Raw genomic sequence first — 12,530 nt, forward strand, 5'->3', positions numbered from 1 at the left:
TTTGTACAAGATATTAAACAATACCTTTGAATTGAATACTTTTAATTGGGTGATTTTAACGGTTAAGAGAGCCTTTTGGTATTTAAACAAAAATGTTTGGATTTTTTTACATTCTCATCAGAGAAGGTATTAGATTTGTGTAAAATGAGACCCCCTGCTCCCCAGTTTTTGTCAAATTTCTACGTTTTGAGACCCCCTAAATCCGAAAAACAGGTTTTTACGAATGTTCGTTGTTCGATTGGTCTCTCCGTTCGTTCGTTCGCGGATACTATTTTTGTTAGCACGATAACTTTCGAAAGAATTGACAGATTGGATTGGCCTTTGGTCGACTCTTTTAGTGTCCTAAACTAAAGGTCTGCTTCGATAGCCAGCCATTTTGGATACAAATTAAAAAATTGAGCATATTTTGAGAATGTTTGAGACCTGTTTTTTCAAGTTTCAAGAATTCTCTGTACAATTATTTACAGAACTCAAAAAGATAAACAATATCTCCTTATTACTTTTTTTGATAAAAACAAAATTACCAGAGTTACAGCACTTACAAAATTCGAAAAAGCAAACGAAAATGAAAATTTTAAGCCAAATAACGAACGATATGGCCGAAAATCAAGAAAAGAAAAATGTTGCTTTTTGAATGCCCCACAAGATTATCGTAACAACTTTTTGAATTTTCTTAAAAAATTAAAAATTCAAATTTTGACAGCATACAAAAATAATGGAAAATCAAAAATTACATTTTGCGGTTAAACTGTGCAAGATGAGTCTACAAATTTGTTGGAAATCACTTTTTGATAGGATGCGTAGTTTTTGTTTTAATCATTTGTCTTTAATTTCTTTTTCGTCTCGTCTGTCAATTCTCAAAAAATTTACTTTTTTATAATTTTAATGCTGTTTTTTACGATGAAAACAAAAAACAGAACTATCAAAACATTATTCATGACAAATAATTTAATTTTTACATTCTCATCAGAAAAGGTATTCGATTTGTGTAAAATTTGACCCCCCCCCCCTCCCGTTTTTGTCAAATGTCCATGTTTTGAGACCCCCTGAATCCGAATAAAACAGGTTTTTACGAATATGTCTGTCTATTGATCTGTCTGTTCGATCGTGGGTGGTTTTTTTTACCACGATAACTTTCGAAAGAATTGACAGACTGGATTGTCCTTTGGTAAACTCTTTTAGTATTTTGAAATGAAGGTCAAGTTCGTTAGCCAGCCATTTTTGATAAAACTGCAAAAAGTAAGCACATTTTGTATATTTTTGAGACCTTTATTTTAAGATTTAAAAATTTTCTCTAAGAATATTCATAGTATTCAACCAGACGAGCAATGTATCCTGATAACTTTTTTGATAAAACCAACGCAGGATATGAAAAAAAGCAAAAGAAGAAGAATTTTGCGCTTTAAATGCCCTAAAAGATTATCATAACAACTTTTTGAATTTTCTTGAAAAATTAAGAATTCAAATTTTGACCGCATAAAAAAATAATGGAAAATATATAACAGAACTCCCATCTAATACAACGCTGCTGAAGGTTGGTGACCTTCTCAGCATAAGAGAATAACCAGCTATTACTCTCGGTTGAATCTAACCCACCCCTCATCCCCAAACACTCATTAATCGAATCTTGGTGGTTCACTGAGGTTAGGGATATAATTAAGAAGTTAAAAAAGGTAAGGCTGATATGTAGACCGCATGTGTAACGTTTCAATCGCAAAAATAAAATTGGAAATGAGCAAATTCAATTTTCGAGAAACGGGCAGAACTTGAAATAAAATGTTTATTCACCAAATTTTTTAAAGAATGCATATTTTTTAAACGACACAATGACACTACGTCTGTTTTAATATCAATGCATGTTATGAATTGTAATAATATACATTTGCGGAAATGATATACAATTTGAGGGAAAAATTCGAGTCCGAAGTACAAGATGCGTGATCAGAATGTGTTCGTTAAAACCGAAGGATCTTTAACAAAAGAGAATTCATTATCACCAAATTACTGTTTTCGATGCTTTGGCCTTCATTTTTCAAAAATCTGTGCATAAGTGTGGGGAATATACAAAGACCAAGCGCGAAGCGCGAGATAAATATATGATCGAGCGCGAAGCACGAGAACCAACAGTCGCGTGACTTAGGCGTTCTCAAACTTGCGAGTCGCACGCGCTGCGCGCGATGGGACTGTGTCCGTGATGCGGGCGGATTTTTTGCTTTAATTCTCCACTGAAAAAGTTTATATTTTGTAATTATTCACTGGCGGGGCGGCACTCCATTCCGCTTTTTGATCAAAATTCTGATTATTCTCTTGTGTGCCAAGCACCGCTAGAACGCGCTCAGGTATCTTTCAAGCAACTATCATAATATGTCCACGTACTCCTTTCTGCTTCCATTATGATCTTATTAGTCGCCAATAATCTCGTGAAGAGAGAAGGTGCGCGCTCTCGGCACTAAATTTGTATGTAAGCAACTTTGTATAACCTCTACCAAGTGCCACTCATGTCAAAATACTGAACACTCTGATGCCAATATGGAAATTTCTGATGAGGAAAAATAGAATTTGAGACCATTGGGAATGGTGGTCTACCATTACGCCAGATGGTGCGAAAAATGGAACTATAAAGAGTAGGTACAATTTTAAACATGTATTTTGATTTTTGCATCAAAGTGTTTTTACGATTGTTTTGTAAAGTATAAAACAATGATTGAATACTAAAAACAAATATTCATCAGAAACAAATAGTTTTAAATAGAATTTCGTTCTTATACAGTGAATAAAGACATTTTGGTGACCTTGGTGTTTAAAAAAAAGAATTATTTCATTATTTAATGGGAGTTTCAATGCATTTTAAACTTAAATAAACTTTATGTAATGCATATAGCGACTAATTTCATCCATATTATGCCAAGAATACGAATAATAGACAACTGGAATTTAAATACGAATTATAACCTAACTTTTAGATCAGATGTTTAAATAGTAAATATTTCATGTATAAATTAATAAAAATTTATTTTTAGTTCATTTTTGCTTCAAAATAAGTCCATTTAAGTTTATAATCTTTTGAAAATCACAATAAAGGGAAGATGAATTGTTTTTATTTTAGAAAAATATTTCTGTCAAAAAGTGTAGTTTGTTCACTGTATAATATGTAAATTCCATCTAAAAAGCTTGTTTCCGATAAAGACTTATTTTTGTTATCCATTAAATACTTTAAACTTCAATAAAAATTGTTAAAACACTTTTATACACAAATTAAAATGCATCTTTAAAATCGTGTCTGTTCTTTCCAGTTCGAGTTTTTGTCACCAGGTGGCGTATCGCAGTTTAACCATTCCCAATAAGATCAGGAGTTTTTTTAATTTCATCTTTTTGATTTAAAAATTCATTTCTTAAAGTAAAAATGTCATATTTTTGTCTGAAAGTGCAAGTGGTTCGTTAAAAATGAAACTTCTTTTCTTGAGCATTCAGCTATTTTCTTACAAATTCGTCTTTTTTACTTAAATTAAACTGTTTTTATAAAAATTAAGATATTTTTCGTTTGAAATATCTGCTTTTCCATTTTTCGTTGAAAATGCATCTTTTTTTGTTGAAAAGTCAACTACGTGGTTAAAGGTTGAACGAATTTGTTAAAAAATCATATTTTTGTTGAAGATTAATAATTTCAGTTGAAAATACATCTATTTGGTTACAAACTTAACTATTAGAGTTAAGGATTCACTATTTTAGTTGAAAATTAATCTATTTCATCGAAAATCAAAATATTTTGTTGAATATTCGTTTTCTTCTTATTTAGAAATATGTTTCTAACTTAAAATGTAAATATTCCATTTTTAGTTAAAAATTTATCTTTTTTAGTTGAAAATTCATCTTTTTTGGAAGAAACTAATATTCTTCATTTGAAATTTACTTTTTTTGTTGTTTAAAGATGCAACTGTTTGGTTGAACATGAACTATCTTGTTGAAAATTCCACTTTATTTACAGAAAATTTATATTTTTTCCTAAAGTTGGACAATTTAGATGAATCTATTATCCTTCGTCACTGAAAAATCTAGATTTCTTGAAAATTCGACTCTTTGGTTGGAAGATTCATTATGTTAGTTGAAATTTCATCTCTTTTGGTTGAAATATCAACTATTAAATTTTCTTAATAATTCATTTATTAATTTATTAATTTTAGATTTTAGTCTGATATGGTTTTATCACGTTTATAAAAGATTCTGAGATAAAAATTCTACAATATTAAAATGCTGTTCCTTGAATATCGATGGTCAAGGAAACTGAAAAAATGGTCAGGAAAAGTCGGGAAATTTTGAAAACGAAGTTTTTCGGACACCCTGTAAATCTCACATGAGTATTATCTTTCAGGAAGGTTAAACGGATAAAAAATACGACCTCTGATATCAATCGTCCAGATTTAGCCACAGCTCTCAAGGGAACATTAAGTAAAGAAGGGCAGATTTCTACGTGTTTTCCAAGTTGTACATAAAATGTGGAAAGCGGTTTGTTAAGTTATGTACTTTGTTCCCCAAAGAAAACCATAGCTTTTAAAGAATATTTTCTGAGTCGTAATAAAGTCCTGAATCCTTATCGGAATAATATTTGAAGGACTCTTTCGTTTATCTGACTTTATTGCAACTTCTGTAGGTTTAAAATTTACAAAACAAAATTTTGATACTTGAAAATTTTTTAATTTTTTTCTTCTAGGCTTAATATTGACAGATTCAAAACAAGACTGGAATGCAATCAACAATTAGTTTATGCGTATATTTTAAATTCGGAAAAATAGAAAGTAAGTCAATTGAGGGACACATTCGACTGTCGTGACAGATATTTATTTTAGCTCATCGATTTCTAGAAGCATGTGAAAGGTGCATGCAAAGTAATAGCCTCGGGCTGACTGACTACGACATTTACTACTTGGTGCTTCGCGCATTATCGTCCGCAAAAGTGTGAGGGAGGAACGCAGCTGGCCTATTAATAATTCTTCCAGACTAATCGAGATATGAATGTGTCATAATTTCCAAAAGATAAATATTAAATATATGCAACTTACGGTTATCAGTTTGAAATATTAACATTTATTTATTTTCGAATCATTACCTGTTTTATCTGTACCTGCAATTTTGAAGATAAATTTTTAATTTAATGACAGTTTTCGGATTTCATTTATAAATAATATTAAAAATAAAAATCCTTAAATACGAGATGGAAATAAGTTTGAAGAATATGTGGAAAATGATATTTCGGTTCAGGCGCCAAGGGGACATGGCTGATATAAAGCTTTTGTATCTATTTCAGTATATACATTGCAAACAGAAATACAACATTTCAGAATATGGTAACTCAACTCCTAGATAAAAATTCTTAGGTTTTCTAACTTTAACTAGTAAAAATTTATATCCAGAATTTTTGAAAACTGTGTTTAAAGTTTTATGCAGTAATATGCAAATAAAAATTCAGCTACGGCAACTGAAATTTAAGATACAGTTGAGGCATTATTTTTCAATTTAACCCATTTAAAAAATCGGATTTGTTTATTTTAAGTCAAACTTAGGCAAAGTGTTGTATTATTGGATAATAGTTTAGAAGAAAAGAACTTTGTCGTGAGGATAAATATTTACCGAGGGTAGAGGGTGACAATCTCAGGATTTTCGTGGATTTCGTCTATCTAGATGATTTTTACCTCTTCTAATGTGGATAAGAAAATTCCTTCCAGTATACTTTCGATAAGTTCTTTCACGCCCTTACGCTAATTATAATATTTTTTTGATAATGTAAATATTTGATCTTCCAAAATTAAAATCAAAGGAAGTTTGACTCCTTTTTTGCACAAAACGCACATATTTTAATTTTTGCATATCAAAAGAAAACTTAAGTTTTTTCCTTTAATAGTTTTGAATTTTTCGACTATAATTTTGATATGTTTTCAGGCATCTAATTATTTAAAAAAGAATATTTGACCTTTAAAAATTAAAGTCAAAAATAAATTTGACTTTTTCTATAGGAGAATATTTCCTTTTTAATTCTGTTTTGGTTAAATCGACAACTTGAGTTTTTTTCCTTTAAATAATTCCAGATTAAAAAATTCAATTCAATAATTTTATTGACCAAAATCAGTTCAAAGTGTATTCAATAACGCTTGAGCAGGCACCTCGATGTTCTAGACGATTATTTTCACACAAAAAAAATGTGCTTTTAATAAACAATAAAGCTCACTGTAAATTCTTTCCAATCCTTTAAAAACTGTGAAAATACCTTAAAATTATTTAAGATTCCTTGAAATGTTTTGAAAAGCTTGAAATTCCTTACAATCATTCAACAGCCAAAATAACTAAAAATTGTGAGTCGACGATCCGAGTGCCCTAAGTCGAGCACCACGTAGTTTATAACGTATTCGACGAGAATTTGTTCCAAATTTAAATTGTTTAAACAGAAAAAATTACTCAAAATTGTGAGAAGTCGATCCGGGTGCACCGGTTTGAACACCAGGTAGTTTAATGCGTATTCTACGAGAACTCATTTAGAATTAAGATTGTTCCAACAGTCAAATTTATTAAAAATTGTGAGTCGACGATCCGGGTACATCAGATCGAGCACCAAGTAGTACAATACGTATTCTAAAAGAATTTAAACAAAATTTAAAGTATGTGAATAATGAAAAAAAATCCAAATGGTTAGTCGATGACCCGGGTGCACCAGGTCGCGCCCCAGGCCGACTCTAATTTTTAGTAGTTTTGGCTGTTGGAATAATCTAAATTTTGAAAAAGTTCTCGTAGAATACGTGCTAAACTACCCGAGGAGCTACCTGGTGCACCCGAGTCGTCGACTGACCATTTAGAATTGTTTTCATTATTGACAAATTTTAATTTTTAAAAAAGTTCTCGTAAAATACGTATTATACTACCTGGTACTCGATCTGGTGCACCTGGATCGTCGACTCACAATTTTTAGTAATTTTAGCTGTTGAAACAATCTAAATTTTGAAAAAGTTCTCGTAGAATAAGTAGTAAGATACTTGAGGCGCGACTTGGTGCACCCGGGTCGTTGAATCATTATTTGGAATTGTTTTCATTATTGACGAAATTAAAATTTTCTTTAAGTTCTTGTAGAAAACGTTTTAAACTACGTTGTTATCGATTTGGAGCACCCGGATCGTCGACACCCAATTTTTAGTAATTTTGACTGTTGAAACAATCTAAATTTTGAAAAAGTTTTCGTAGAATACGTGCTAAGATAACTGGGGCGCGACCTGGTGCACCCGAGTCATCGTAGTAGAAAACGTATTATACTACCTGATTCTTGATCTGGTGCACCCGGATCGTCGACTCACAATTTTTAGTCATTTTAGCTGTTGAAACAATCTAAATGTTGAAAAAGTTCTTGTAGAATACGTACTAAGATACCTGGGGCGCGACCTGCTGTGCCTGAGTGGTCGACTGACCATTTGGAAGTGTTTTCATTATTCACCAATTTTAAATTTTTTTAATTTCTCGTAGAATACGTATTATACTACCTGGTGCTCGATCTGGTGCTAACTTTTTTCACGCGGGCAGAAATTTGTTTGCCAGGAACATGTGTTCTCAGAAAACATTTTCATTTGTTGTTCTAATTTTTCTCTTCAACAGGCATCGAGATATCCAGCTACTAAACTCTTATTATAACATTCCAAAACAAGTAAGGTAGCATACCAATATCAGAATTTGAAAACTACGTTTCGGAAATAAACTTCCAATACATGTAGTGGAAGTTTCCAACAGAAATTTTTAACAGTGTACTTAAAAACATTACTTTATACACAATATATGAAACTCCGGATTAGTAACATTATAGATTACATGCTTTTAATATTATCTCGAGCATAAATTCACTTTTAAAATCTTATTCCACGTGCCTCATGTGATTTAGTGGAACAAAATACATTCCAAAATAATATTAAAAAGGTTCAAAAATATTTATAACTGAAATTCTTTTATGCATGTGTGTGTGTAATAGCCCTAAATTTGAATATTGTGTTTTAAAACATAATAATTATCTCCGAAATGCAAACTCTTAACGATACATTAAAGGAATACAAACCGTTCAATGATGTAGAATATTGAAAAATTGAACTTTTATAAAACACAAAATCGGAAAAAATATTATTAAAAAAACTTTTTAAATTTTACTAATCACAGAAATCAAAAATTAAAGGGGCCATATCTGGGTCAGACCGGGCCCCCATTTTTGACGCCCAGATCTGGGCCCTGTCGGGTAGGGCGTTTCATTTGCGGTCTGGCGCTAGACAGATTACCCTCTCCGGACCACATTTTCCCGATCGGGGCCCGACCGGCGCCCCACCAAAATTTCTGCACGGGAATAACGCACGTTCCCTATAAAACTGACAGAACCTTGTACTGAAAGTTAAAAGCATTATTTACATACTTTTAATCAGAAAATGTTCAAGCTCATACATCTTAAAACTGGTTTGTCTTAAAATTAGCACTCTAATTTTTTAGACCTAAGTAAAATTTGTTTAAATTTAAAACATCATTGTCTGCATTTCACAATTAATATTATTATTTATGATAATTATATATAATAAAATAATATATGTAATAAATATTATTATTATTATAAGAAATAATATTTTTGATTGAAATCAGATCAATTTTGCTTCAAACCAAACAAATTTGACTGGATATAAATGAGCAAAAATATTAAAGAGGTTCTATTTTACTAAGTAGAAAAGGATTTATAAAATAACAAGTTAAATTTAAAGTGCGTTAATTCATGTGTGAATTATCATTTGCGTGATTCGAGAATGTTACTTTTCACATTTGAAGAGGCAGACACACGGTTCGGAACAAGTGTTTGTTCAAGGGCTGCTCTTGGAGAAGTATATACAGTACCGTACAAGTACACAATATAGACTTTCTATAAAGTATACAGAGAGCTTCGCTGAGCACATATCCTGACTACCAATACTAACCTATCCTCATACGCGAGAAAACGTTGAAATCCCGTGGGAGATGCGCCTTGCTCCACCTTTTAAATTACGACTTTATTACGAGAACAGCGAGTCCACATACAAATACGAAGCTTCTGCAGACGAAGACTTTCCGAATGGCTATATCTCATTTTGAATTAGTAATCAACTTTTTTAAATTACGCCTTAGTTTCAACCAAAAAATCGAGTCGAGCTTCTCTAACTGATAATTAAATCATTAATCTTAAGCAGCGTCTACTTTGAAATGTTTCAAATTTAAATTAGGTTTTATTTTTAATGATTCTAAGTCAACAAACTTTAATTTGAAAGCATTGAGTTTAATAGTCTTTAAATTAGGCAGCAGAATAATCTTACACGAAAAAAATTTGAATGTCTTAAGAATTTTTTGTTTGAATTATGAAACCGGTTCGATGTGACTGCAGCATGGAACCAGACAAGTATCGATTGTTTTTGTCTAAAGTAAAAATACAACTATTTATTTTACTATTGTTTTGTTAAAGAGTAAAGTAATTGCTGGTATTGATAGGCTACAACTTCGGACCGAATATAAAAACAATAGAAGGAACATTCAATTTGTAACTCGTTCTACTTTGCTATTGCTGAACCTTCATATGAAATTGAGACTGAGAAATCTACCATTTTTAACATGTAAACTTTAAGCAAGAAACTCTAAAAAGAGAGACTCTATTAAATCTATATGCAAACACCTGCCCTGAGATAAAAAGATGTCTGGGAACATTCTTACATATACATTATTATAAAACTCTCATCAAACAATCAACTTAATTTTAGTTTTTTCGCATGTACAATTTTTCACTAATCCTAGACGTATAGACATAAGAATCAATACTTTGCTAAAACTTCGATGGGTAAAAAATCCAAATCGTAAATTACTCACTATAGTTCCTTATTATAATGAATATTATAAAATTGATTCCAGTATCAAATCAGATACCAGAGTACAAGTTTGAGTAAATTCATGACGCAGTATTGCCCGCGCCGCAGGACTGAAAAATTAATTTCTCTGTTAGTTGCAGCCTATTCTATACAATTTCTTTTTAAGAAAGCAGAAAATTACAAGGAATCCAAATATCGCTATCAAATTGAAATGATAGTTCTGCGACTGAAGGAAAAGTGGAAATCAAAATTTTGTTGACTTTTTTGGGTCAAATTTTTAAAACGTTTGATTTTCATTCAGTTCCAGGCATTAATAAGATATATCGTATCCTTATGAAAATGAACAAAAAGTTGAGCTTTAAAATTCAAAGTCCCGCAGGTTCCGACATTTAAAAATTGTTTAAAAACTATTTGGCCCAGAAACTTCCCTCATCTATCACTAAAGTTCCTCTAATTTTCATAAAAATCCAAAGATTAGCCTTTCAAAAAATTTAGCCTTTTATTATCGAAATATGGGAAAAAACTGCGGTGGACATAGCTGATGTGAATTTAAGCGACGAGGATAAACATATCTGCCCAAAATTATCTAAAGAATGCAGATATTTAAAAACATTTTTTCGAAAGTCCTCAATAGTTTTTTGTCATTAAACAAAACAAATTTTAATATATAACTGGAACGTCTAGCATGGATGTCTTTAATTTGGATCAGGGGATAAAGAACTTAATTTATGAACGATATTTTCAATAACTACAATTTTTAATAAAAATCACTTTCAGTCAGGATTTTTTAAATTTTAATAGTTTAGGACACTGTTTACTTCAAAAAATATTATATTTCAAGCATGAAGCCTATGAAATTAGCCAAGGACGATAATTTTAAATGGTCAATTAATGTTTACCTCGGAATAAATATTAAATAAAAGATGTATAAACTTTCTAACTAGAATTAATATCAAGGACCACAAAATGTAAATCATTAACTTTTCAAAAACCGAGTCCGATACTTCAAGACCCTTTTCAATCTGAGCTCGTAATTATTTCTGTTACAGCTGTCGTGGCGAGTCGCTGGGATAATTCAGACCTCCCGAAGACTGGAGGCTATTAAGATTTTAAATGGAATGAGTTCACAGGCAGTAAGCACGAGCGGCAATGTTTCTCCCGAATTGGAAGAGTGCATCAGACGCCAATTGGCAACTTCCGGCGCACAAACGGGAATACAGGAAGTCGCTGAGCAAGTGATCAGTCAACTGGAGAGAACCCTCTATGATTTTCCGTGTCTAAAGGGTTGTTTAGAAATTAAGACCTATGCAAATGCTTGTTCATATCTCGCATGGGCTTGTTTAGCAAGGTCAACACCTGTAGTTCTTGATGTGTCACAGGGAGTTGGATTTAGAAAAGAAATCCATGCAAGACATCATTCTTCTCCTAATCCAAATGGGACAAGAATAAAAGCTGTACTCTGGCCTGGACTCAGAAAAGGATGTCAAGGCTCTTGTCTCCATAGAGCGATTGTGACAACCGTTTGACTCATGTTTTTAAGACCTGATTTAAAATCGTAAGCCGAATTAAAGGAATTTTTAACAGGCGGAAATTAGAAACCAAAAGCTAAATTTGTATATGTAAATTTAACAAGAAATTATTTTAGTCTTAGTCCCTGATTTTAGATATCCATTAGGGTGTGTCGAAAATAAAAAATTCCCTAATTCGAAATCAATACAAAACAAGAAAGTACCGCATTGGGATTCTGAAAAAGATCTATTAATTTGGAATTATTAGATATGTAGCTTGTTTACCTGCGCTCGAAAAAAACACCTTTCCAATTTTTTGTGGATTTTAATTAATAATTTTGCCAAAGATAATTCCTTTTCAATGCACATCCATTGAGAAAAATGCACTAGGAAAAAAATAGCCAAAATTCAGGGATAAAAATTGGAAATTCAGCGAATTTAAAACTTTTCTATTTTGTTATATGATGAAAATATCGTTTTAACATGTGTTTTGATATGTTTCTGAGGATTTTTAGATTTTTTCCATTCTCAACCGAGAAGATATTAACACTGATTTGTGTCAAATTTGACCCCCCTCCCACCAGTTTTTGACAAATGTTCACGTTTGGAGACCCCCTGGATCTGAAAAACAGGTTTTTACGAATGTGTCTGTCTGTACATCTATCTGTATGTCTGTATGTCTGTATGTATGTCTCTATGTCTGTCTGTCTGCGAACACGATACTTTTGAGTAACAAGTTTCAAGCGAATACGATCAAATTTTGACAAAATGGTTCGCTATATTGGATCCGCCATTCTGAATTTTTAAAAGCTAACTGCATACTCGTAATCAGTGACCCTTAAAACCTTTAAAAGCACTGCACATTTTATTATGCCTGGGCATACTAAAATATTAGCGAAGTTTGGAGCACGTCATGGTTCAGCTCTACAATTTTTAAAAAATGAATAAGAGCGCCGTTTTTAGGGTATGCAAACCCTATGTTTTCAAAAACGTGACGTGATGGGAAGTTTTTGAACCTAGATTCGTGTTGAGCACGAAAAATCCATTCGGAAACACTAGGTGCCATCTTATTCGCAAAACTCATGTAGGGCAGTGTAATTATTTGAAATGCTAAACGGGGCCATCCAAAAAGCAC

The 12,530-nt window shown here is 31.8% G+C and overlaps 1 protein-coding gene across 2 annotated transcripts in view; it reads left to right on the top strand.

Annotated features, from left to right (window-relative positions):
- LOC117174613 overlaps nucleotides 1–12,520 on the top strand; it is a 48,925-nt gene extending 36,405 nt beyond the window's left edge. For both annotated transcript variants that reach the window (XM_033363857.1, XM_033363858.1), the window contains exon 5: nucleotides 10,937–12,520. In XM_033363857.1, the coding sequence (XP_033219748.1) occupies nucleotides 10,937–11,413 (477 nt within the window). In that variant the 3' untranslated portion in view covers nucleotides 11,414–12,520. The remainder of the gene's footprint in view (nucleotides 1–10,936) is intronic.
- Nucleotides 12,521–12,530: the final 10 nt, after the last annotated feature.

This window comes from Belonocnema kinseyi, chromosome 6 (assembly GCF_010883055.1).
Source record: "Belonocnema kinseyi isolate 2016_QV_RU_SX_M_011 chromosome 6, B_treatae_v1, whole genome shotgun sequence".
Classification (NCBI taxonomy): domain Eukaryota; kingdom Metazoa; phylum Arthropoda; class Insecta; order Hymenoptera; family Cynipidae; genus Belonocnema; species Belonocnema kinseyi.